Raw genomic sequence first — 27,102 nt, forward strand, 5'->3', positions numbered from 1 at the left:
GCTGTTCCTGGACCAAGTATTGAGCTTGTTGCTTCTCAAATACAAAATTCAAAATAATTTAGTGATGAAACACATTTATTGCATACAGCAATCAAATGTAAAACAACCTAAAAGTACATGGGACATGGAAAGCACAAATTTGCAGTAAAGGTGCTCGTCTTTTTTTTTTTTTTTTTTAGCACAAGTCTAGATCAAATTAGTCATGGTGTGGGAAAATTGTATTCCATATAAAAAATATTAAGCCAACTAAAAAGAAACATAACAAATTTCATGAGAGCGGCAACCAGTGTCACCTTTTCTCTTCGTAAGGTTTATCCTTTACACAATAAAACCCCTTCTGGATATACCAAACATAAAAGTAATGCACTGCCATGAACCATAGTTCCTAAATACAACTTGTCCGATGCATCTGATGGATAGAACTAATTCAAATACTTATCTTGGGGGTGTGCAGGAGCTGTGACACAAAGCAAATCAGGAAAAGGTGTATACATGAGTTTGAAATCCCTTTCACATTGCTCCTTCTTTTTGCCTCCCACAAATTAAGCTACTAAAATGCCCCAACAACGTCTCCCTGTAAAACTCAACCTTTGCATCATCCAGTGTATCTTTAGACCTGTTGTAAGGAAATTGGGTCCATCCAGGGCCTGGTCTGGGAGGAACCCCCATCGAGTAAAAATAAAAGGTGGTGTGTTGGCCTTGGGAGGGTTTAAAATTATTCGTCAGTTTTTTCCTCGCCTTGGTAATGTCTGTACTCTGGCTTGAGCTCCCAGGTGTTCTTGTGTGCTCCCTTCACGTTGTAGATGCCAATATCGCGCAAAATTTCCTTCAAGTAAATCTGTGAGAAGGAAAAGCAGCAAATATAAGTAAAGAGAATCACTGGCTCTGACAGAGTTAAAGCTATAATCATTGCTTGTAATAATTAAGAATTCTTGCAAGAAGAGGCGGCATCCAAAGGAACATCTTTAAGATTTCAGATTCCTGAGTTATGTTTAAACTATTACAGTAGACAGTAGTTATTTTATCATCCCAGTAGCTAACTGTATGGTGGGTTGTGAACTGGCAAAATTGGCAAACTGACAGTGTTTAGAGACTGCTTGCTTTTGTGGTGTGAAACAGTGTTAACCCTGTAAGACCTAAATATAGAAAAAAAGCGCAAAAAAATAAAATGAACAAAAAATTAGATACATATAAATCCACATATAGAAAAAAGTATCAAAAAATAAAACTAAAAAATATAAATAACAATAATGATAATATACAAACCAAATATAGAAGAAAATGACCAAAAAAAAAAAAACAAGAAAGAAATAAACCAAATATAGAAAAAAATGAGCAAAACAGGGCCAGCAACATTGTTTGAAATCGGTCAGTATAAACAGCATTGTAACCAAAGCGCCTCATGTTGCCCTCTGGTCTTACCACAGGCTGTTGGGTGATATCCACCAGGTATTTGATGTTGTAGTACTGGTGCTTCTCGAAAGCAGAGAACAACATGTCCAACACCTGCTGTTTGTCTGCTCTGGCTCTCTTGCCCTCCTCCTTCTTCTTCTTCTCATACTCGCGCTGTAGCAAAAAGCAAACAGAGGTCAAGTACCACACATAGTGGCTTAGTGTGCCATCTTTTAGTACAAGTCACAAGTAATACTGAATTTTTTTTTTTTTAAAAAGTGTAACAGATTTGTCTCCCTTTGATTTCTGTTCAAACTATGCATAGCAGTGATTTAAAGTATGAATTGTTTATAATAACTGGTAAAAACAAGTGTGTTTTATATATACATGCTGCATTTTGTATGAAACATGAAAAAAACGAGTAGATGAATGAAGGAAGATAATCTTCTGGATTTCTTACGATGTAGTCATGGCTGGCCACAGGCTTGTAGTTGCTGGTGACAGCTTCCTTCAGCTGTTGTGACAGCCTGGCTGGCTTGGAGGACTCCTCAATCTGTAACCTGTTAGATGATAAGAACTTTACTCATCAAGTGAAACACACATTATATACTGCATACACTCTCACATGTGACACTTTTTCATTAGGTTGCCTTTACATATTTCAACACATGATAATATAGACTTATAACCTACATATTCTACATTCATGTGTCTAACACTGCAAATGAAGGTCAGCTTTATATCATACTAACTTGTGTATGCACCATTTGAAAAATACTCACTTCTTCAGCCTCATATAGCTTTCACTGACAGCAGGTCTGCAATCTGCTCTCTGCACTACCACCCCCTCCAGGGCTATTTTATCTGCAAAAAGTGCAAAAAGGGCAGAGTTAATTACAACCTTGATAAAAAACTCAATCTTAAATCTTAATATTCAATAAGCGAGGTTGTGTAAAAGAGAAGGGATGAAAACAGACACTGCAGGTGAACAACTGGGCAATGTGTCAAGACAACAAAAAAAAAGGAGAATAAATGAAATGCAACCCAGTTTGGTTTGCTAGTTATTAGAATCTAGTTCAGCCTAGTCTCTCTTCTGATGTTCAAAGATGGCAAAAACATCAAAAGGTCAGTTTCTTTGCATAATTTTGCATTAGCTTTTTGAAGACTTGTTTCTTTAGTCATTCGAATACTGTAACTTTGCTCATTAATAATGTGATTACAGTAACACCAAGTCAAGAGTTAAAGTTAGACCGTACATACATATTCTTCCACTTGGTTTCCAACTCTAACTACTGGCTCAGACTGTGCCTTCAATGTCCTTTATCTACTTATGTCATCTCACCATGACTGACTTACTTTTGGCAATAGAGCAAGTGTTTACACTAAATTAATCAGCACTGTAGTCAATTACTCAATAATATAGCTAAATATTTTAAAAATTTTATGAAATTTGCATATTGTTCCCTTACAAGCACCATGTCCAACTGTGTATGTACACCATTTTTCACAAGCATAGTTGGTCTTATCCTACACTACAGTTCACTACAGCTATAGGGAACGCAAGTCTGCCAGCCAAGATAGCTGAAGACCAAGATAGTTTGTCTCATATACAACAGCTTCATTAGTTTTACTGCCTTAAAGAAAATTACTTTCAGCTGTTAGTGTTTCAATGCATAGTTCATAAAAGTTCACTAGCCAGGAAAAATAAGAAAATATCTCTTAAAGCAGCACTTGATTACAGCATCTCAGTAACATCTACATTTTGTCTTGAAGGAGGCTTGATTATGCCCATGGAACAACAATCATTCAGAACAGCCAGATATCAACTGTCTTTGCCAACAATGTCACAACCAACACCACAAACAGGCAACACTCTGCTTAAGAGCAGTCAAGACCTGGTTTCACCACACAGTCTCCCCTCCAAGACGACTGCAAACTATGAACAGAAGCTCTGTATGAACTGTACAGAGGCCTGTGTTCTGCTTCGGAACAAAACTGAGCACTACTTGTGAAGAATGTGTCTATGGTTTTTGTACCAATACATGCAACTTTCAAAGCATGTATATGGCATATCAGTGTGATACCACAGATGGCCATTATAAAAAATGAAAATAACAGACGCTCAGTGCATCTGATTTCCAGTGATACAACTTTGTCACTTGCTGGCAAAATGGAAGACTCACCTGGACCTGACCCCGCCCCCGAACCTGAGCTGCTGCCATCAGATCTCTCTTCTGACTGGCCTACAGGAAGGGAGGGAGGGATGGTAAACATGAAAATACAGGGGATGGGAGACGAAGGAAGGAGGGGATCGAACAATAAGAACCACACCCAGGGTTTAGTCGCACACCAAAACGTTTAATCACAGAGCTTCTCGGCTTAATCTCTGACAAACACACACGTGTGCGTACGAGCAAAGCAAGCATGGCCTGACAACAAGCGAGCACACATACCCTGTCCCACCACTGATACACATCCACGACAGGGCTGCACAATACATAATATTTACATTAACAGAAGAAAAACTCTATGCTACCAAAGCATGTTTACAGTTTAAATTCAAACAGTTAACACTTTTATACTGTCTGCTCATATAAAATTCTACAGAATTTTATGTTTTGATGCCCAATTATACCTTATGAATGCTGTAGTAGCTGCCTTCCTGATCAGATCTTGGCAGAAAAAAAGTCCATACCGTTGCATACAGTTATAAAAATGTACACAAACTATTTTAACTGTGCAGCCCTAAGACACACACGCGCACACACGTGTATCTCCCAATGTAAGTACTGCAGTGCAAGATCACCAGCAACCACAGCAAAAAAAAGACACAAAAAACAAACAAAAAAAGAACTAATTACTTTCAGAGGGCAGACGAGGCTGGTGAAATTCAAACTAAAACAAAGAAACCCATGCACAAACAAAATCAACTCCAAATTCAGCAGTGATTTGTGTTGATACGCATCTACTCTATGTTAACTGATTCCAAAATGGAGCCACTGTGCCTGATCATATACCCAATCAGCTGAAGTGATTGGCGGTGGACTGAAAAAATCAACCCACAACAAATGAGTGATAAGTGATCAAACAGTGAAACTGAAATTCCCTTATATGTAGAGACAGAAACACAGATCAGATGGGACAAACACAAATACTCTTCTGTTTTCCACTGCGTGTTCACTTGTCCACTGCGTGCAGTACATTTCTTATATGTACTGTGTTTGGACAGTGGACAACGTCACACTCAAGGAAAAGTTTGTTAGGAGCTTACAGCATACTGAGACAAGCAGGGCAGGCAAGGGGAAGACTGTGCATGAAGACAGCAAGATGTACGACGAGCAGCATGATGGTGCCCACCACCTGATCACACAAAACTCACCTCTGAGGTTAAGTGAAAAAAACCTATTTCACATCACAAAAAAAACGACAAGTGTCTTGTTCTGCAGCAAAGTACGCAAACCAGACACTCGGCATCCTTTAGACGGGCTCAGAGATGAAAACAGAAACTCACCCGATGAATTCTCTGTGAAGACGGCCAGCATCTGACCTCCCACTGACTGCATGGTGAACGGGTGTTCCCGAGGTGCAGACACTGTCTTATCTTCTATACCTTCAATCACAGTCAGCTCCTCATTCAAAGTGAAAGACACCTGTAAAGAATACAGTCAGTCATAATATTTCTGAATGTTTGAGGGTACTATATAGTGGTTAAATTTACACATGGAGTGGACACTAAAATAAAATGGCAAACAGTAAATGGCATGTACAATACCATGTGACTGAAACTCGTCCAAAATGACTTAAAACACTTGAAATTTGCGCAAGATAAGACAAAGATGGTCTAAAATGACGCAAAATGGTCCAAAATGACAATAATGAACAATTACAGTCCATTAAAAATGGAAGAAAAATGCAAAATTTCCAGTCCAGGGTGGTATTGTGTGCCCACAAATATTCCTGTAAATGTATATAAATGGATGGATCTATATCTCTACCAAAATACATTCCTTGGTCGACATTTCACCAGACCTGACTTGAATCTTGTCTGATATTACTTGAAACTTACCCAGCATCGCTCAGAATTTGTGTAAAATGAGATAAAGATGGCCCAAAGTGACTCAAACTCATCCAAAATGACATAAAACATTCACAAAAGACTTTAAAGTTGTTGAAAATAAGACAAAGATGGTCGAAAATTACTCAAAATTGTCCAAAATGACAACAATCAACAATTATCGATAGAAAGATTTTTGACACTAGTTCTGGAAAAAAGCTTAGAAGTAGTAATAGTTTTAGTAGTTTTTCCCTTTACACATGTTGAGTCTGAACTGCAATGAAAATGAACTGCTAAATTAAAACAAGCACTGAAGTTTTTCAAAGTTCTCTCTCTTGATTTGGTGTTTAGATGGTATTCATGTTTCCACAATACTGATTACAGTGGATAATTAGCTATATACTGTGTGTACTATACCATATAGACCATACTTTATGTGATTTACTCTTTCATACACTGGAAAAAACATAACGCTATCTATCTGAGTGTTATGATCCTGCTCCAGCCTCTGCCCTTCTTCCTCCTTTTCTCTTTTCTCCCATTGTTCCTCATCTGTTTGTTTTGACCTGTCTCTCTCTCTGGCTCCCTCTGTCTGTCACCTCTCCCTCATGTCTCTCTGTCTCTCTCTCCCTGTCTCTCTCCCTCATGTCTCTCTCTCTCTCCCTGTCTCTCGCCCTCCTGCTTCACCTGCTTCACCTGCCTGCACTCTGGTTTGCTGATTGCTACAATGAGTTTCAGCTGCAGCAATCAGTTCACACCATTCACCTGTTCTCCACCTCACCTCCACCTATTTAAGCTCTGCCCGTTCATTCACTCCCTGCCGGATCATCGACCCACATGTCCTCTGCTTTTGAACTCTGTTTTTGCACTCGGTTTTTGGACTCTGTTTTTCCCCTCCTCTGGATTTCCCTCACCCTTGACTCAGTTTTTCTTTTGGATTCTCGCTAGCCCTGTTTTTTGTCCCCAGCCAGTAGCTCCAGTCTCATCTCCGTTCACCCCAGATTTCCTGAGCCTGCTTCCCTACCCCTTCTGTTCAGTTCCCCATTTTGTAAGTACCCCTCCTTTGCTTAGTTTTGTTAGTTCTAGTTTAGTGATCTTCCGTTCTTGAATTCATATTGTTTGTTAGTGGTTTGGTTTAGTCTGTTTTCCCCCCAATTCAGTTTTCCATTTATGTATTGTTTTAGTTCTCTGGTTAAATAAAAGCCTTTCCTTAATTCACACTTCTGCCAGCCTCTCTGTGTCTGCGCCTGGGTTCTCCAGCTCCCCCCGTAACACTGAGAATTTCATAGTAATCATAATCAGATGACATTCTGTCTTTTACTGAAACTATTCATCTCCATATTTGAATATAATTGGAAAATTATGAGCAAATGATGCTCATTTACATATGTCGTACATGTGAAGCACTGGGATTCATAGTTCTTTTAAAACTTTCCATACCTCCGCTTTTCCTTGGTTTCCTTTCCTTGGGAATAAAAAGAAGAAGGAAAATTACAACTGACCCACTGGTAAGAATAGCGGAATTGAATATAATTTAAAATGCGCTAATAACAGTGTAATGACAAAACAGTGCATATATAAATATGTAGTTCACTAAAATTGTATCCTTCATCAGCACAAACTCAATTCACATTTTCTTTCTTTCCCTACCGAATGTACAGCTACATGCTGTGTAGTAATTCACACACATAAATAAGGAACTTTGCACACTTGCTTCAGACATTTTTATTGATGCTCAGTTATTTCACATACTTGCAGATTCGGAGTTTCCCAACCTCTCCTCTGCCTGTCGCTTTTGCCCATTGCTGAGAGAGGTATTTTGGCACCTATAATATGATAAACATAACAATACTTTAGAAGGACAACTTCCACACCTTGACAAAGACTCTTGTAGTAATAACACGAATGTAGGAACAATATATCTTATTATCCAGCTCTAAATCTCTGACGAAGTTACAACGTGCTGTTGGGATCAATCAAGCTAACATTTATGTGTATCGAGCCCCAGTAAGCAAATATTAGCACTAAAACAAGGCGTTGGCTTATAATATTTTAACTGTATTACTCTGCCATCACTTGGGAAAATGCGTGTATTTTCTAGCTACATGTAAGGCTGTGCAAATCATTATTAATTCTATTCAATTTGGCTTCATCTCCACCATTATTTTTAACTTTAGTTGTACTGGCTAAACGTAGCCTCTAGGTAGTCCAGTTGATTTTAGCGTGTTGCGCATTAAAACCATTTTACCACTGGTAGTTTAACCAGTTAACGTTAGCTAACAGTGGTTAGAAAACGGTCATTTGCTAGTAGCGGCACATGCTAAGCTACATTACTGTTGGCCTTAGCTGTTGTTAAATTACTAACTGGCTCTATATCCCACGAACTAACGTTAATTTGAAAAAAAATGTATATACGCACTTTCACAAGCCACACACCCGTATTCTGCTTGGCTCCGGTTAAATCAACTTCTCCCTTTTCTGACATGTTATAAAATTATGCTTCTGAGAAGTTATCAATGGCCGTTTGTCAATACAGAGTACGCTGAGTACGGACTTGCGTACTTGCAGATATAACAATAACGCAACTACCACACGCATGCGCACAATGGACATAAAAGTATGGCAGCTCTTAAGGTCCAGATGAGTTTGCGTCCTTCGCGACTCTACTAATATGTGGGGCAATATATAATTGCAGGACTTTTTGCAGCACTTTTGGAAGTTGACAGGTATCATAATTGACATTTTTGCTGTTTTCAGGCCTAAAATCAAAATTTATTTTATTCTAACCAAACACCACGTGAAATGACTCGTGGAGCAGATCATGTGATTTGGAATGTAAAAATTTCCTTGAGAGGTGTTTTTGTAATGGGTAACTTAGTTGAAAATCATTTCTCAGACACAGATACAATTAGCTATTTTCCATATAAAATTTGATATATTGCGAAAAAGAAATCTGTCATGATTATCTCAACTTAAAAAAAGGAAAACAATCAAAACATTTTAAGCTCATTTTATTATTGTTTAACTAATTAGAAGGTGGTCGTTATTAAATTCGGATGGTTATTTAGTTGACATTTTAGTGACATCCAGTCATTTTTTATTAATAAATGATTATTTCCATAATAACAAATTCTGAAATTCATAAAGACACGATCATAATGAGCATAAACATCAGGACTGTTTACTTTTAATAAAAATGTATGCAAGATATAGCCCATGGACTTCAAAAGTCCCTCAATTTTATATTGACCCATGTACAGTTTATTAATGATGACACTCACAGGTAACAATGCACTGGTAAAAATAACGTGTAGGTTTTTAAAAAACCTTTAATCAACTGAAACAAAAACACATTTGTAAAAACAGCTTCAGGATGCAAGAAAAATTGTTACACATAATAGTACAACATCTCTCATTGTAATGAAGGGATTAAGAAAAATAAGAAATTACTAAATTGGAGGTTTCCCACTAAAGTCCTCAAACATTTTAGCATACCAAATGAAAATGATTTACAATACGACTATAGTCTAACAGGATGAATATCAACTAAGTAAATTTTTTCAGGCATTATGCCATTGATCTAATTGGTACCGGCAGAAATATAGTCCAGTGTCAAAAGACAACCTGATATATCAATGTAGGAAAAATATTTAATTTGTTTGCATTTCTTTCCACATCATCAGCCCTAAAACAGTGTCTCCTGGGAAAATATGCAGGCTCCACTGGCTGCTGCTTTTTAACAGCTTGAATCAGTTTGAAACATTTAGTGTAACATTGCATCCAGCCATAGACATGTACTTTTAATAAATGGACATGTCTGCCAGGTCTTTATTGTCCATTTGATCCAGTTTAATTTACCTCATGTACAATAGAAACATAGTCCATATCATACAAACCCTGTATGAAAATTTCCCTAATGAGGCGGCCAGTGGAGGTCTGCACGTTAAAAAGCATTTTTTATTTTTTTTACATTTTGACAGTGCGCTACAAGAACATTCGGTCCCTGCTGTGAGAGAATCGTGTGTTCAGTTCCTGAGACTTCTTCAGCAGCCGCTGCTTCTGCGCATCATCGAAGCGGTTCACCTGCAGGTCAGCATCACGATCAAATGGCCTCCTCTCCACTGGTTTGTCAGCTTTCTCTTTTGCTTTTTCCTTCATCTTCTTCGAATGCAAACTCATCAGAGACTCAGCACGTTTAGACTCCTTGTAACAAAGAGCAGGGTACACAGATTTTAGTTTAATGTACATCATGTTAATTAAAGCCATTTATGAGAAAAGAGTAATGAGGTGAAGCCACTTACATTATACTGAGACACCTTCTCTGCCATTTCCAAGTCTTTCCGGGAAAGTTGTGGTGCGTCGTCTTTCTCTGCCTCACCCTTCTTCTTTCTCTCAAGGCGCTCCTATTGTGAAAAAGACAAACCCATGAGATAAAGCGAAGTAATATACAGGCAGAAAGATGTTTTACCACTGTTGAGCATAGTGATGAAATATTGTTCATTATCTACCCTGGCCTTGCCCTCCCTGTCTGCTGGTGTATCTGTCCAAATGGAGCGATCCTTGTTCTCTGGACCCGACCTCTTCTTGAAAGTTCGGGCCCCCAAGCCGATGTGCTGCAGCTCTGGTGGGAGCTCAGTCATCCATGATTCTCTTGTCAGCACCTCAGGAGTATCCTGTTAACACAAAATACACATGGGAACAAATCCAGATCAAGAAAATTTTAAAAGGCATTAAATAAACTACAGGATACTGAAGTATTTGGGAATTGTCTTAAATATATTATTGTGTCTGTATGCTTTCACATTTTTTCCTGTTGAGGGGTCAGTCTAAAAGTACAGTGCCTGCTGAAAGTATTAACCCCCTTTGGGAGTTTTCCCCTTTTATGACTGTTCCAGTAACTTAATTGTTTCCAGTAATTGTAGGATTACAAACACCTGTATCTGGAAAGTGCAGTCACTGGTCATCAGTAATCCTCACTGTAACTACACTATTGACTAGCATTCACCAAAAGGCATGTGGGAGACTCTAAAGTAGAAATGGAAGAAGGTTCATTGGTCTGATGACACCAATACTGAGCTTTTTGGCCACCACGCTAGAGTCTCTGTTTTGCGGAAATGAAACACAGTTTCCTCATCATGAAGCATGGTGGTGGCAGCATCATGATGTGGTGGATACTTCTCTGCAGCAGGCCCTGAAAGGCTTGTAAGGTTAGATGAGGGTAGAATGAATGCAGCAAAGTAGGGAAGTCCTGCAGTATAACCAGATGCAGTCTGCAAGAGAACTCGGACTTGGGAAAAGATGTGCATTCCAGCAAGACAATGACCTGAAACACACAGCCAAAGCTACACAGAAATAGTTGAAAGACAACAAGATGAAAGTTCTGGAGTGGCTGAGTCAGAGCGCAGATCGCAAACCAACTGAGAATTTGTGGCTGGACTTAAAAAGGGCTTAAAACTCAGGATCCTTGTGTGACCTGACAGAACTTGAGCAGTTTTGAAGAAGAATGGGGTAAAATTACTGTGTACATATATGCAAGGCTGATTGAATGGTGCATCTACTAAATACTGACTTGAATGGAGTGATTATTTATGCAATCGTTTATGTTACATTTTATTTTTTTATTATTTAACGTTAATTTGAAGTGATCGGTTTTCACTTTGACATGGAAGAGTCTTTTTTTTTTTGTAAATTCTTGTCATAAAGACAATTTACATTGACCATGACTGAATGTTGAAAAGCAATAAAGTGAGGAAAATCTGCAAGGGGGGTTAATACTTTTGACAGGCACTGTATTTAACTAAAGAGATTATACAGTGCAGACTATACAGACAGAAATGAGAGGGAGCAGCATCAGGACTCACATCTCCTGTCAGTTTCTCTTTCATTCTCTGTGCTCTGCGCTCAAAGTCTAGAGCCACAGAGTCTTGAATAGGTCCTTTGGCTGGCATGGGTCCGATCACATCGTCGTCCTCTCCCTCGCTGCTGGAGGGCTCGACCTGGTAGCCTGGTGGAAGGGCAGGCCCTGGGTAGCCCTCTCCATCTTCACCGTCATTATCATCATCATCATTTTCATACGCTGCTCTGCGAAACCCAGGAGGCAAAGCTGGTCCCAGTACAGGTGGCCTGAAGGAACACTAAGAAGTTACAGCTTCCGTAATTAACTACTTATCAACACTGTTATTTCTATTTTAACCCTTGTGTTGTCTTCGGGACGTTTTTGATCCGAAAACATGTTTAAAAGCATAGAAAACCCCCTAAATGACCTTTTCTCAACTTGAAATTCGATGAGTTTTCCTAAAGTGACCCCAACATTAGAAAAAGTGAAACATTGCTTTTGTTTATATTTTTATCAAAGCTGTACATCAACAGTGTACATAGATGGTCTTTGGGTCATTTTTGACCCGGCAGTTAAAAATCACAGTCACAGTGGACTAAAGCACACACTCACATCACACACATGTCTAAAATGCCAATGACACACACACACACACACACAGAATGAAAAATTTAGATAGTGTGCTACTGACTGATCTCAGAAAAAGTAAAACTTTCTTGTGCAGGTGCCACATAACCCAGCAACAACAAATCTCAAGATTTAACAATTTTAAATAAATGAAACAGTTCTTGAAAGCATTGTTTACTAAGGGGGAATGTGTTCAGAGGCTATAAAGGTTCTGCAGATCAATCACCTCTCTTTGCTGAAGGCATGAGTGTAGTTTTCGGCACCCAGCAGGTCATAGCAGGTCAGATTTTTTCAGACATCCAGGAGTAACAAGAAGGACTGTAAAACATATACTGTGTGCTGCACATATGAGAAATACATTTGCAAAGTCCATGCCACACACCTGTATACTGTCTGACATATGCTAATTGGAGCTTAATATGTTCTTCATATTTTTGTTTTACATCTATTATTTAATTTTATTCTTACTATTGTTATGTACCTTGTGAGTGGGAACAATGATTCAAAAGATGTCAGAAGACTTACATTTTGCAGTTGAGTTTTGTAGTTTTCCATTCCATTGTACAGTATACAGTACACTGTTTTTTCTCTTCAAAAGTGCATTTAAAGCTACTTTCTTCACATTTCTGATACTTTCTTAGGATATAGAAGTACTATCTCTTGCTAAACAAATAATGTTTACACCTATGCAGTACATTTAGCAACAATAATAGTGATAATAAACCTCTACTTTAGCAAAGAAAACAGTTATAACATGTGTGATGCAATAAAAACGAGTGGTGTCCATTTATTAAATACAATCTTTCTGCTTTCTGAAGAGCAAAAAACTCAGACATTCACAAAGTGTGTGATGTATGACAAGTTTTTTCTTCATGTAAAATAGATTTTTGGTTGACAATTCAATTAAGCTGCTCTACTTTAGAGGCTCAATGGAGGCGGGTCATTTTTGACCCTGAGGACAAGGGAAGTGCACAGGATCTGAAGACAACACAAGGGTTAATACTGCTTAATTTGCTCACCTTTCTGGTGAACTCTGCTGTTTCTTAAATCCTGGTGGCAGGGCTGGTCCAAAGAAACCATCATCTTCTTCTTCTTTGTTCTCCCTGTTCACAATACACATGTTACTGCTCTGTTTATTGAGATATTGAATTTATTTATAGTCCAGTTCAGCAATGAACTCACTCTATAGGTCTGTCTCCTGATGTGTGTCCAGTTTTGGCTCTTTTGAACGACACCTTCTCTTCATCCTCATCAGAGGAGCTCGACGGTTCTGCCCGCTTGTAACCAGGAGGCAAAGCAGGACCGGCGACTACAGATTTACAGAAGAAAGACAACTAATTACCATGGAAAGACACAACCCCACACAAGTGCTTTTGATTCATATTACACTTAATCGGAAGGGATTGTAGCTGATAGCCTCTGGCAAGATATAAATCGTCTTACTTACATCCTTCTTCACTATCAGAGTCTTCAGGACTCTCCTTTCTGAACATGGGCGGTAAAGCGGGTCCAATTAGCTTATCAGACGACATATTTGATAATGATTAATTACTCACTCAAGTAGCTTCGGCAATTTCTACCAAAGTAAGAAAACTGCCTCATAAACAAAAAGAGCCTAAAAGGACGAGGTTGACTTTTCACCGCGGAAGTAAACAGTGGGACGTCAGTATATTTTATAACGCTAACTGGAGATAGCGGCACGAAAACCTACTGCGCTGCAAGAATAAAAGCACAACGAACTATACAAGTGAACAAATGAAATATATACGATTTTAGACAAGGAAGGTAAGCATCTTTTTGTTTATAGTCCTGGCTTACCTAAAACATATCTCCAGTGGATTCACATGCTTTAGTTAGGTAATAGTACCAACGCAGAAATGTGTAACTACTTCATTACAATAAATATTCGCAGCAAAATGTTGTTGAAGTACTCCTCGTGTTTTTTTTTAACAATACAAAGTCAGGATATTAAGAGCAAAAACAAATTTCATTTCAGACGCCCTCAGATGCGTGTATTTTTCCATGGCTGTAATTCTGAAATTAACCTCGAACGGTATTGAATTTTGAAAGTTCAGAGCGGAAGTGCGCTTTGTGTCACTTTAAGCTACTTGACTTCGGCAGTTCAGCCTGTCGCAGTGTGCGCCACAGCAGCCAGTCCGTCGTTGTAGAATTTCAGGAGCACATTTAGCTGTTATGTGACGTATTTTGACATATTGCCCGTTTAAAAGTTAATAAAATGGGTAAAAGGGATAAAGGAGATCGGGGTGAGTTGCTAAAGCTGCGTATGAACCTACCTAGCTAGCCGTTAAGTTAGCTAACTGAAGCTGAAAGATGAAGGCTGCTGTTTTCTGACCGCTCTATGGTTCTGTACTCGGTGTATTTGAACGTTACCACTGATTATTGCGTGTTTTGCTGAAGGGTCAGTTATAGTTAAAGTATACTAGCTCTAGCAAGGTGGTTAGAGGTAACATATTAGCATGTGTACAAACACACTTTGTGCCACTCTTGTGTTGTTATTATATCCAAATGCACAAATAAGGCATGACAGTCACATACAGAGACACACTCTTGTGTTGTTATTATATCCAAATGCACAAATAAGGCATGACAGTCACATACAGAGACACAGTATGTATATAAGTTAAAATGACAAACTAAGTCACATATAACCTACTGCGTCTTTTAAGACACTAACACACAGGGATGTATGTCTATGTGCTCTAATGTCAGCAGCAAAGCATCCTGCAGTAAAATACATCTTATGTCAGATTATAAAAACATGTAATCCAAAGGTTTTAAAAAGAGTCATCATGCCGTGTGATGTTGCCAGAACTGTGTTAAACTCGTAAAATTATAGCATCCCCTATGTCTTGATTCTTGATTGATTCTTGACTAACAATGTTTTCCAACTCGTGTAGAGAAGAAGTACAAAAAGCGAACCTATGAAGAGGAAGACGATGAAGAAGAGGTGGTGGGCAGTGAGTCTCAGGAGGCCATACCTGCTGCTGCAGGAAAGCAGGTGGACGAGTCCAGTACAAAACTGGATGAGTATGGAGCCAAAGACTACCGTGTTCAGATGCTGTTGAAGAATGATCACTCTTCACGGCCACTCTGGGTGGTAAGATGGGATTTAACTGTTGATTTTCCCACTTGATGCACTTTTGCAAATGTAAAACTTGTGGTCATCTTTTTTGTTTTTGCACATTATGTCAAGTTAAGTCATGTCACTGTTTTTTATGTAACAAATTTAAAACAGCCATTGTGCTACAGTGCTTTGGGGTGAAGACCATTTAGTGTTATTTATGCTATGATTTAAAAATCTACAAAAATGATCTAAAATGCTATTTTACCAGACTATTGTACATATTCAGGGTGAGACCTTAAAGTGTTATTAATTGAGGAGAATAACCTAACGAATAAAATAATGTACGTAACACCTGACGGTATTATGAATTAGCAAACTTTACGTCACTAATATAAATATTGCCAATTTGAACTTAAATTTTTGACCCTACAAAGACAAAATACACATGAAACCCCAACAAATCCAAAGATTCCCTTAATCCTCTATGAGCTAGCTTTGTTTTGTTTCTAATTTTAGTTGAATGTGGATTGTTTTGTTTTATAATACGTTTGTATTTTATTAATATTTTAATAAATTTTATTTGTGGCACTTTAGATGGACATCTTCACTGTCCCTCAGTTCTCTGTCTACCCTCTACATTGTACATAACTGATGTGTGCATCACTGTATTTTCTTTCTCATATATATTTTTTCTCTATTTTTATTCTTCTCCAGGCTCCAGATGGACACATCTTTCTCGAGGCTTTCTCACCAGTGTACAAGTATGCCCAGGATTTCTTGGTGGCCATTGCAGAGCCGGTGTGCAGGCCTAACCATGTCCACGAGTACAAGCTGACTGCATATTCCCTGTATGCAGCTGTCAGTGTGGGGCTACAGACCTCTGATATTGTGGAATACCTGCAGAAACTCAGCAAGACCTCTGTACCTGATGGAATTGTGCAGTTCATTCAGGTCAGATTGAGAGAGTATCTGGTGCTGGAGAGATAAGAAGGGAGGGATACAGATATTCTAGCTAACCAATGTATAGTTTTGAAATTAGTGTGTAAATTTTGGTTGTTTAATTACTGCATTTGATCTCTTTTTTTCTCCCAGCTCTGTACAGTGAGCTACGGCAAAGTCAAGCTGGTGCTCAAACACAATAGGTAATTTCAAAAACCATCCCCTCTGTCTTTGTAACATCAATTATTCCTCAGCTGTCTTCTTTAACTGTGCTTCATGACGGCCCTCAGGTATTTCGTTGAGAGTGCCTTTCCTGATGTGATCCAGCGCCTTCTGCAGGACAATGTGATCCGTGAATGTCGCCTGCGTGCTGCAGACGGAACAGACACTGAGCTCATTACTGAAGTCATTCACAGCAAGTCAGCAGTTTGTATCCCAACATCTTGTTCTTTACTCCAGTTGTATCATGGTGTTAGTTACCTTTTCTAAATCGCTGAGTATTTGTGTTTACTACCCAGCACTGGGTGAAGTCACAAGTGAAAAAACTTTAAACTAGAAGATATCAATAAAATATTCATTGTACAGAAAAACATACTTTCCAACTGTAACACTGGAAAGCTCTTTTCTAAATTCTTCTGCTGTAAGCATAAAGGTTCAATGAGTGGAAATGCATGTTACTCTTTTGACAGTATTTAAACATGCATTGTGATGTGGTGCACTTCAGAGGTTGGAGACAGATCCTGCAGCTTCTGCTAGATTCTCAACAAATGTTTCTATTTCTGACAGATCTCCAAGTCTGTTCAGGAAAAGGGAGGTGCCTCCACCTCAGAGCAGCCCACTGATGGACAGATATCAACCCAGCAGGTCCCCGAGGACATCTTTAGCTACTATGAGCAGATGGATAAAGAGGAAGAGGAGGAAGAAGAGACTCAGACTGTGTCCTTTGAAATTCGACAGGTATACACATTTCTGTTTTTTTAAAATTTTGTTTACTACATACTTAAAATCAGTGCTGGCCACTTTTCAAAGCATGCAGCTTTAAACTGATTGTCATGCTTGAGATTTTTTCAGCAGGATCTATTTCTTGTTTTTACAATTGGTCACCAAAATAGATAGATAGATAAGATAGATAAGTCCTTTATTTCTCCCCACGCCAGGGGAAATTTACATTGTTACAGCAGCTTATGTAGCAATAGACGTAGTGATATGAATAAATTAATAATAGAACAGTAGTAATAATATTTACAATATATACAGGGGTGAGAGATGAGGATGAATAATAATAAAAGAAATAGTAAAAAATGTGAGCTTGGTTGTTTTGTCGAGCAAACAACCCAAAACATGAGCAATATTTAGTTTACACGGTTTGAAAACAGCAACCTGATGCGACAGATGGTTTGTCACATAGCCCCATCTGAGATCACGTCCTTGGAAACTGTTTGGAAAATACTTGGCTTATGATTGGATGAACCATGTGTCTGTCACGGGTTAACTCACACCTAAAACACACCATCTGCTTCCAGTATTTACTCATAGGAGGATGATTCCAACTGTGGATCAGCTACAAGTGCAGCGCTTGAGTGATGGATGGATTATCTCATCACTGTGATCTTAAAAATCTTGTCAGAATCCAGGTGCCTGTTTAGATAAATAACACAGAGAAAAGGAGTGAATCTGCACATTTGAGGAACTGGATGCAAAGAAAATGACATTTTGTGTATAGTAACTTTATTTTAAAGCAAGTACCAAGTTCATAAATGTTTTCATTGTTCACTCTGAACTCTAGGAGATGATTGAAGAGCTCCAGAAGCGATGTATTCAGCTGGAGTACCCCCTGCTAGCAGAGTACGACTTTCGCAACGACACATTAAACCCAGACATCAACATAGACCTGAAGCCCACTGCTGTGTTGCGGCCCTACCAGGAAAAGAGCCTACGCAAGATGTTTGGGAACGGACGTGCTCGATCGGGGGTCATCGTGCTGCCCTGTGGTGAGACAGCTGGTGTACTGCAGTCAAGGAAAACAAAACAAAAAGCTTTTCCTTCCAGTAACAGACAATCTTGAAATTGGAACATCGTAAAATTTAAATATGAAGTGTTAATAACTTATGATGTATGTATGTATTTGCTTATAAAATGAGGATATTTTCTTTAGCGGACACTCAACCGAAACTGTTGGTAGTCTTGTAGTTGCTTGAATCTTATGCGTTGAAAGAGTGCATGTCTCAATTATTTTATCTCATTTTTGCTTTCCAGGAGCCGGGAAATCTTTGGTGGGCGTGACAGCAGCATGCACAGTGCGTAAGCGCTGCCTGGTCTTGGGTAACTCCTCTGTGTCAGTGGAGCAGTGGAAGGCCCAGTTCAAGATGTGGTCCACCATCGACGACTCTCAGATCTGCCGCTTCACCTCCGACGCTAAAGACAAGCCCATCGGCTGCTCAGTGGCCATCAGCACCTACTCTATGCTGGGTCACACCACCAAGCGCTCCTGGGAGGCTGAGAGGGTCATGGAGTGGATGCGGAGCCAGGAGTGGGGACTTATTATCCTGGATGAGGTGCACACTATCCCTGGTGAGCCCCAGACAGCTCAGTATTACCTTTATTTGTAATTGTTTTATCCCAAACATCCTTTGCTGAGATTAGTTGACATTCTAACGTAATAATTCTGTGCTTTCTCTGCAGCAAAAATGTTTCGTCGTGTTCTGACCATTGTTCAGGCCCACTGCAAACTGGGGCTCACTGCCACACTGGTCAGGGAAGATGACAAGATTGTGGACCTCAACTTCCTGATTGGGCCTAAACTGTATGAGGCCAACTGGATGGAACTGCAGAACAATGGCTATATTGCCAAAGTCCAGTGTGCAGAGGTGAGACACCAAAAAATGAGATAATGGGGTATGAACAGTTTTTTTTTTAATGAATGAAACAGGTTTGATTGTGACTCTCTCAGTGAATATGGAGCTGTACATATTATGTAATTTCAGTTGATCCATGTGCAGAAAGTTGGTCACTGGGACAATCTCAAGCTTGTATGAGAGTTAAATCCAGAAAAGAGCTGTGGCTCATTAAACAAGCGCTTTCTTTCTGAACAAAGATATCTCAAAGAGCATGACATTGTGGTTATATAAACATTAAAATCATATGACTCACCGGTGTCTGGCCAGGGCTTCTGGTTGTTGCTGCAGTCGTGATTCAACTATTGGATTATTGCCAGAGAACTGAAAGTCGACTGCTTATTATTGAAGACTAACATTAATCGTTCATGAGTTTACTTTCAGTATTTTATTTTATCATTTCGTAATTTAAAAGTTTTTGTATGCAAGACTTTATCAAGAGGTTTAATGAAGAAGTGCACTACATAGAGCATTTTTAAAATCAAACAGTACATGACTAAAATCTACTTAGATATGTACTCATGAATCATCTGTTTTTATAGATTAACTCTTAACTTATTAATAGTGTTGTATAATTGTCAGATTGTAAGGACAATCTATTTTCTTTTTATTTCTTATCTTTCAACTTCATCATGTACTAATGATTTTTCTAATTTGTCAACTTTTATTTGTGTCAGTTGAGCAAACAATGGCACATTCACATGCATGTTACATTTCTTTAATTATTGTGTACTGTCCCCTATATTTGAACAAATACAGAATTAAAATAACATGTTTTATTAAGGTCAGTACACTAACTACACTGCGGTGCTAATCCTTAATCTGTTGCATTTGTTACTGTACAGTATGTCTTGATTATGATCACTGTAGTCTATAGACTAGATGGCTTCATTACCAGCTGAACCTCATCCTCATATCAATAACGTAACTTGAATAATGTATCCATGTCTGTGCTCCAGGTGTGGTGTCCGATGTCCCCAGAGTTTTACAGAGAATATGTGGCCATCAAGACAAAGAAGCGCATCCTGCTTTATACAATGAACCCCAATAAGTTCCGTGCCTGTCAGTTTCTCATTCGCTTCCACGAGCGGCGTAATGATAAGATCATTGTGTTTGCTGACAATGTGTTTGCCCTGAAGGAATACGCCATTCGCCTCAACAAGTGAGTTATCAACAAAAAGAGCAGCCTTTTGAATGTTTCAGTAAACTGCCTACTCAGATTTCTTTATGTTGTTAATTCCATTCCTTCCTTTTCTACCTTGAGGCCTTACATCTATGGTCCGACCTCTCAGGGGGAAAGAATGCAGATTTTACAGAACTTCAAACACAACCCCAAGATCAACACCATTTTCATTTCCAAGGTAAACCGATCAATCTTTTATGGATTTACTGCATGTTGTCCGGCCTGTGCTTAATCAACCACCTTGCAACCCCATGTGGGCAGTAGGTGGCACCAGAGTTGCTTAACAACTAGTGGATGAAGTATCATTACCTTACCTTCTCTCTTTACTGTTGCTCTGTGTAGGCTGCTTTCTGTTCGCCCTGTCTTTGTATGGACTCATAATCAGATTGAAACGGCATACCCAATAGTGGCACCAAGTAGACATTTTTAAGTGATTCTTCTACACATTTATGTCATTTTCCAACAATACGTATAAATTCACTTTGTTGAAATCAGGCTTCTGGGAACCATAATAAAGTCAAAACATCACCTCATATTCTCTCCCTATAGTGTTTATGTATAGTGACCCCAAAAAGTATTTGTGCTCTTAGTCCATATTTTAATTTGTATGATTTTTTTTGTATTAGATAACAAAATGAACTGCGTGTGAGTGTACATATGGCAATAAAGTTCTTGACATTTATTTTAAAGATGGCTGGCATATGCTCATATGTTTATTCCACACAGCTTCTCAGATTTTGAATGATTAAACAATAGTTACATGGTTCAAAATGAATACAAAAAAGCGTTTGGACACCCAATATACACTTCACAAAGATCACAGTTAAACTTTTTAGTATTTATTTTCTGTCCTTCAGCTTGTTGAACAGATTCATAATGTTTTTCATAGAATTTACCAGTTTTTCTTGTTCTTCGATGTGGGCTCTGGGAAAGGCTATTTGAAGATTTTAATGTTCTTCTGCACAAAATATTCTTTCTACAGGCAACTGATATCTGTTGGGTCATTGTCCTCAAAGATCCACTTTGACTGCTTGAGTAGTTTTTGGCAGATTTATTTTAAGTTTGTATCCCAGTTCATGATTGTATTAATAAATACAAGTTCACCCACACTAAAAGCAGAGTTTCTCCACATAAAATTTCTGACATTGCATCTATGAGAGTAAAATTTGGGCTAACCTGAAAATATTGTACATCTCAAAAAGCTGCTGCGCTTCTGAACATATTCATTTGTGAATATATCTGTCTTGTTCTTTGTGCTTGTGAATGGTTTCCATGTTTCATTCCCTCATGGTGTGTGAACCACATTCCAGCTAATAACTCTTTGATGAGATATTTGATGGTGTTTCTTGCCTTTTTTTTCTTGACTCACATTTATTCAGTCCAATCTGCTGCTGTTCTTTCTGGATCTGCCGATGCACCTCCTGTTCTCAGTCACAAGTCCTTGATTTTCCAACTTATTGGCAATTTGCCCAACTGTAGTGGATGTAGTGCAGTATTTTTATGCTGATTTGGTATAAAACAGTGGCCTTCTTTATATATACAAATACTTACCTTTTTCTCTGAACTCACTTCCCTAGTTTCTGCCACTATACAATCGATTTTAACTAATTATTTCCAAGGTAATTTATTCTGAATGTATACACTGATGCCTGCAGCATCATAACAAGAATATTGACCAAAAATGTAGTTTATCACAATAATAATTGACATATTCTGCTAAGTTTGACAGACTATTTTGTGTTTTCATGTGACAACTGGATTGATTTATTTATTCAGAAGATTTTTTTTTTAGAATTCCAAAGTGGTTTGACTTGTGAAAATAAGTGCTACGGTGTTAGAGGGGTAATATTGCATGTCTGTGAATTTTTCTACCAAACAGGTTGGAGACACTTCCTTCGACTTGCCAGAAGCAAATGTTCTGATCCAGATCTCCTCCCATGGTGGATCACGCAGACAGGAGGCCCAGAGGCTTGGCAGAGTCTTACGAGCCAAGAAAGGTTTGTCTGTTCGCATAAAAACACTTACATTGTTTGCTTGTTAGGTATATTGCTAACGTAACAGTCTTGTCTACCATCGTCCATGAACAAAAAGTAATTCTTACTCTTCTGTGTGTTGTTTCAGGAATGGTAGCGGAGGAGTACAATGCATACTTCTATTCGCTGGTGTCCCAGGACACCCAGGAGATGGCTTACTCTACCAAGAGGCAAAGGTTCCTGGTGGACCAGGGATATAGCTTTAAGGTATGCTCACCTTCCCATCTTATCAGTTCAACACAATTTCATCTCATTTATGTCTTTTCACAGAACTACACCACTAATTTCTCCCTGTCTGTAATGTCTATCTTCTTCACAAAACCCATGGACCATACCCATATAAGTTTGGTTTCCCAGTTTGTGATAATTACATTGAAAGTGAGATCACACTAGACACAGAAGCTAAAAGTGTGAAAGGTTAATTTCATTTAGTGTTGAACACCCTGATTCGAGTACAGAGCATCAAAGTCATGTTGTCATGCCTCTGTTTGACAAGGTGCTGTAACTCAATGCAATCTCTCATTCAACATTTCTTTTATCTCTGAGAAAAAAGAAGCTCATTCCTGGGATTCATTTTACATATTGTAATACAAACCAAACTCTTTGACAAAGTATGAGCGTTTACTTACTCATGTCCCTGTAATTTGGTTTTGTCTAAGTCAATAGAAGTCACATGCTCCTGTATAAAGTAATTATTTTAACTTTTTAGTTGTAATCTTTCATTTGTCTTTAACCTTGGACAGCGTTCACTCCTCTCTGTTCTGCCAGATGTCCAAATTTGCTGTGACTCTTCAACTTGCTCATGAGTTTGTGTCAAGCTATAATATTCAGCCTACAAATATACAAGGCTTGTGGAAATAGAAATAGAAATTTATGTAAAGCTACGCAGCATACTACTGACAATAGATTTAAGTCTGTATTGTAATTGTTATTGTTTTTACAGTTGTGAATGGGATTTTGAATGGGGTTTTCCTACTTATGAAACAAAACCTGGATGTTCCAGTTTCACTTTGGCTCACCAAAAAACTAATCGGATCTTCTTTTTTTCAGTTCCTGTTATCTATACACTTGGCCCAGACTAGTTTCAGCCTTACATTTTGATTCCAAAAGGGTTTGGTTTCATTGTATTCAGCTGCTGGCTGGTGGAAGTTGTAGTGCGAAGCAGTCCAAGACACACAAACACAGAAATCTGAGAGAGATTCTGGCAGCAACCAGTAGGAGTTTTCGTTTATAGGGACAAAGCAAAGAAGGAACCCAAGAAGAAACTGGTTTCAAAAACAGCATCATCCTGCAGTGATGGGTTACAGTAGAAGTTTACCAGATATTACAAGATTCCACTTATTTAGCTGTAGATAAATATTTATTCAATTTTATTTGGAGGGATATCGGTCATATCAGATGATAAACTGCTTGTAAAGTTTAAAGTAAAAAGAAACGAAAGTTTCAAACTAAAATTTGCAATGGATTAGCTTTTTGCCATGTAATGCTAAAAAACCATTTCTTACATATATTTGTTACTAATTCTTCTGGACAAAAGGGAAAATGTTTTTACATCATAACTGCGTGCTTGCTCCTCATTCTTCATTGATGAGACACCTCAGTCTTGTTCCGTTTATAAATAAGATATATACTTTATTGATCCTGAAAAGGAAACTATTTGTAATGGCAGCATGTTAACATAGACAACGGAGACAACAGAGAAGGAGGAGTGAGGGGAGGTGGAACCGAGCTGATGGAGGTCACCAGAGCTGGTGGGGGAGGGAAGAGGGGCAAGCTTGAGAGGATGAATGTAGAAGTTTGGGTTTAAGGAGAAGGGTGGGAGGAGATGGTCGACCTGGTCTCTCCAGTTTTAGTGTGTGCAGTCAGAGGAATGTAAATACCATTTCTTATTTCTTTGTTCCTCTTCTTTCACAGGTGATCACGAAGTTGGCAGGTATGGAAGAAGAGGACTTAATGTTCTCCACCAGAGATGACCAACAGCAGCTGCTTCAGAAGGTCCTCGCCGCCTCAGATCTGGATGCTGAGGAGGAAGTGGTGGCAGGGGAAGTCAGCGCTCGTCCACAGGTGAGGACCTTCTCCAAACTTAGACTCATTAACGACATACAATTGTAGTCAAATGTTTAGGCATCTCATAGAAAATTGCAGATTTTGTATACTGTATTATTCTCACTTCATTTTGTCTCTCTCCTTGCTTATCAGGTGTCAAGGCGACCGGGAACCATGAGCTCCATGTCCGGTGCAGATGACACCGTCTACATGGAATATCAGAGCCGAAGCAGCAAAGCCTCCGCAGCATCCAAGAGCGTCCATCCGCTGTTCAAGCGCTTCAGAAAGTAAATCCATTGACTTGAACCCTGACATCTAAAGACTTACTCTGTTGTAAAGGGGCAAAAGGACAAAGTTGGGGGGCAACAGTGTGCATTGAGCAGCAGGTTCAGAGTCCATGTGTTCTGGTGAACACAGCAATGATTAGATACCCTGTAACTGAGTATTAAGGCTTTGACAGGCAAAAATGTCTGTACAGAGGATGAGAGCGGATGGCTAAATATGTCATTTCATTGGCAGTGTGAAGAATAACTTCCGTTTTATCTACTGTTAATGATAACTTGACTGAGAATTATGAAATCGAGGATATATGTTGGACATCAATAGAACTGTTTGTAAATTTGGCTAGAATGGGCATTAGTATGTTCCTGAAAACCCCACTGATGTTATTTTCTACTGATATTTTTTGTGATGTCATTTCTTTCATTAAAATAATTGTAAATGTATTTTGCAAAAGAAATGGCTTTGTAATTTTTTTCTTTAAGTTTAAATTTGAACTTTTGATCCTTCAGAAGGTGTCGCACCGTAAGAAAATGTCAAGTTTCACAAGCAGAGATGATGAAAGATTTTTTTTACATCAGCAGGAGGCTGAGATGAATGTTAGTCTCCTAACTATGGTTTGCAACAGAAGCTTATAGCAAAATGGAACATGACAACATTCAAAATCAATGAATGAAACAAAAGAAAACACGTGACTACTGTTGTTCCTACTACTAATTAATCCTGGCAAGATTTCTTTCCCTTTTAACTGAAGGGAGGGAAACTGTGAGCTTTATTTGGCTTTGGCATGAGTCAAAAGCCAGGAATGGAGAGCGCAGGGGGGGTGGAGCGTGTTTGGTAATGTGTGGAGGGAGTGGAGGGGGGCCTACTTCCTTTGCTTCTCAATGACTTGAAGATAAATCCAAAAAAAACATCTACAGCCTGGTGCCTTACGCAAGCTGCAAAAAGAGCGATTGTGGGAAAATACGTACTTCAGTGCAGCCACTCTTTGCAAGGCCACAGGGCTGAGACAGTAGCCAGGGGCTCCTGCTCTGAATGTGGATTAGCTGGATTAAACTGTCGCCGATTGGAGTGAGCCGGATTTCTCAGTTCTTCAAAACATCTGTTGGACTGGTTGTCAGAGTGACGTGGATCAGACCTGCTCAGGAGAATGTGCAGTCAATGCAAACAAGATTAAATGAGGAATTAAATCCCCTGGCTGCATCTTTCTTTCTTGCACTGATAATTAGAAGAGCATTTTAAGTGATTGTACGCTGGAGACGAGGAGTCACGTTGCCTCCTCATCTGCGTCATCACCTGCATCCTCAGGCTCTGGCTGGAGTCTGATGACATTTCACATAAATTATTCCTTTCAAGAATTTTCATACATTCAGACGGTCATAGGAGACATTTTGGTAATTCTTTATGCATCAATTTGTGCCTTTTCTGCATCATTTTTTCAAAAAAGAATAATGTAAAGAAAAACTAAATTCGGGCACAATTTGCAATGATTTTTGTAAATAAAAATCCTTGGTTTCTTCCATGTTTTTACTGGAGGTACAAATTTTTGTGTTTTAAATCTTGAAGAGGGACTTATCCCCCACATCCCCCCTGAAATATGTGGAAATAAAACTGGAAGACCCTCTAAAATTCGGTGATGAATGTTTTGGTGGGTAATCAGCTCTTCAGCTGGGGTTAAGTCTGGCACAAGTGGTCCTCTCCCAGAATTTTTGTTGATTCTACCACTTTCCCATTTGCTTTTACATTGAAGGGGACCTTTTACAGTTAGAAAAAAACCCTATTTGAAGCATTCTTTTTTACATTTTATCGTTGCCCGGGTCTTGATTTGCTGCCACTCGCTGTGAGTCTATATAATAAAGAATAAAATGATTACACCAGTGGACATACAAAGGTTGCCACAGTGATTAACAGCTAAAAGGGAGACACGTTTGTCACTTCTCATTGCTTTCTTTCAGCTTTTGAATGTCTCCTACTGTGTTACTCTAACACACATTTTCAATTTTAGTATATTGACCTTCATTTAGATATATTTTTGTTGTAGCTTATTAGAGTTGCTGTTGTCTGTTTGCTGTAGCAGAAAAGCACATCATGACATTATAAAAATATAAGTATTTCAACAGGAGGAGGATTATCGTGTTAAAGTTGCCGCCCCTCCTCTCTTGTTGCTGCTGCTTTTGCAGTGTCACCTTTACTGTGACTCATCTTGACAAATTCCTCATAGCCCTTTAAGTTTTTGCTCCACTGGGGTGAAAAATTACAGCCACGCTTTTGTCATTCATGAGCGTGATTTCCAGGATCCACATCAGATGCATGAATTTCTACCTAAGATCTTATGTGGTTTTCACATGTCTGCAGATCCTGGATCAGCCAGTTGATCTCGGATCTCTTAACGGCCCCTCTGCTCAACAGTAGGTTTGACCTTTTGGATATGTCGTTGTAGCAACCAATCCAACCAGTGCATCAAAGAACCGTGAAATCCAAGATCATGTCAAATCGTAAACGGCTTAATCCACCTAAATGGTAACCTACGCAGAGAGAACATGCCCCCGACAGGCTTAGTCACAGTTTGGTATCCTCTCATGACTCGAGACTTGGCCTTTAGCTAAGAAAATGAGAAAAGTCATGAGGTAGATTTAGATTCTTATGTCTTGAGAAAAGAGGAAGACTGGAAACCACAAAAAACCCCAAAACACTTGCAACAAGATCTCATGTGGACATGAAGCAGACATTTGCT

General features: G+C 38.8%; 3 protein-coding genes across 4 annotated transcripts; 1 reads left to right on the top strand and 2 right to left on the bottom strand.

The window, feature by feature from the left end:
• Nucleotides 1-57: 57 nt before the first annotated feature.
• On the bottom strand, nt 58-8,021 carry gtf2f2a (general transcription factor IIF, polypeptide 2a). 2 transcript variants are annotated; one of them, XM_023264674.3, is made up of 9 exons: nt 7,866-8,021; nt 7,199-7,272; nt 6,887-6,911; nt 4,904-5,042; nt 3,576-3,635; nt 2,175-2,256; nt 1,853-1,952; nt 1,423-1,566; nt 58-838 (listed from the first exon to the last, which is right to left on the bottom strand). In XM_023264674.3, the coding sequence occupies exons 1-9, from the start codon at nt 7,929-7,931 to the stop codon at nt 716-718; spliced, it is 813 nt and encodes a 270-aa protein (XP_023120442.1). In that variant the 5' UTR covers nt 7,932-8,021; the 3' UTR covers nt 58-715. The 2 variants fall into 2 exon arrangements, with proteins under 2 accessions (XP_023120442.1, XP_023120443.1); XM_023264675.3 differs by lacking the exon at nt 3,576-3,635.
• A 581-nt stretch (nt 8,022-8,602) lies between these two features.
• On the bottom strand, nt 8,603-13,570 carry gpalpp1 (GPALPP motifs containing 1). The gene is made up of 7 exons (XM_023264688.3): nt 13,357-13,570; nt 13,092-13,218; nt 12,929-13,012; nt 11,308-11,569; nt 9,955-10,119; nt 9,748-9,849; nt 8,603-9,649 (listed from the first exon to the last, which is right to left on the bottom strand). Exons 1-7 carry the CDS (start codon nt 13,439-13,441, stop codon nt 9,431-9,433), a joined length of 1,044 nt encoding a protein of 347 aa, XP_023120456.2. The 5' UTR covers nt 13,442-13,570; the 3' UTR covers nt 8,603-9,430.
• A 430-nt stretch (nt 13,571-14,000) lies between these two features.
• ercc3 (excision repair cross-complementation group 3) lies at nt 14,001-24,814 on the top strand. Its single transcript, XM_023264673.3, has 15 exons — nt 14,001-14,173; nt 14,828-15,027; nt 15,709-15,945; nt 16,087-16,136; nt 16,224-16,359; nt 16,720-16,890; nt 17,720-17,924; nt 18,190-18,504; nt 18,616-18,800; nt 19,787-19,989; nt 20,092-20,188; nt 21,890-22,007; nt 22,132-22,250; nt 23,958-24,107; nt 24,243-24,814. Exons 1-15 carry the CDS (start codon nt 14,146-14,148, stop codon nt 24,378-24,380), a joined length of 2,352 nt encoding a protein of 783 aa, XP_023120441.2. The 5' UTR covers nt 14,001-14,145; the 3' UTR covers nt 24,381-24,814.
• Nucleotides 24,815-27,102: the final 2,288 nt, after the last annotated feature.

The sequence above is a fragment of the Amphiprion ocellaris genome, chromosome 1 (genome assembly GCF_022539595.1).
Source record: "Amphiprion ocellaris isolate individual 3 ecotype Okinawa chromosome 1, ASM2253959v1, whole genome shotgun sequence".
NCBI classification, from domain to species: domain Eukaryota; kingdom Metazoa; phylum Chordata; class Actinopteri; family Pomacentridae; genus Amphiprion; species Amphiprion ocellaris.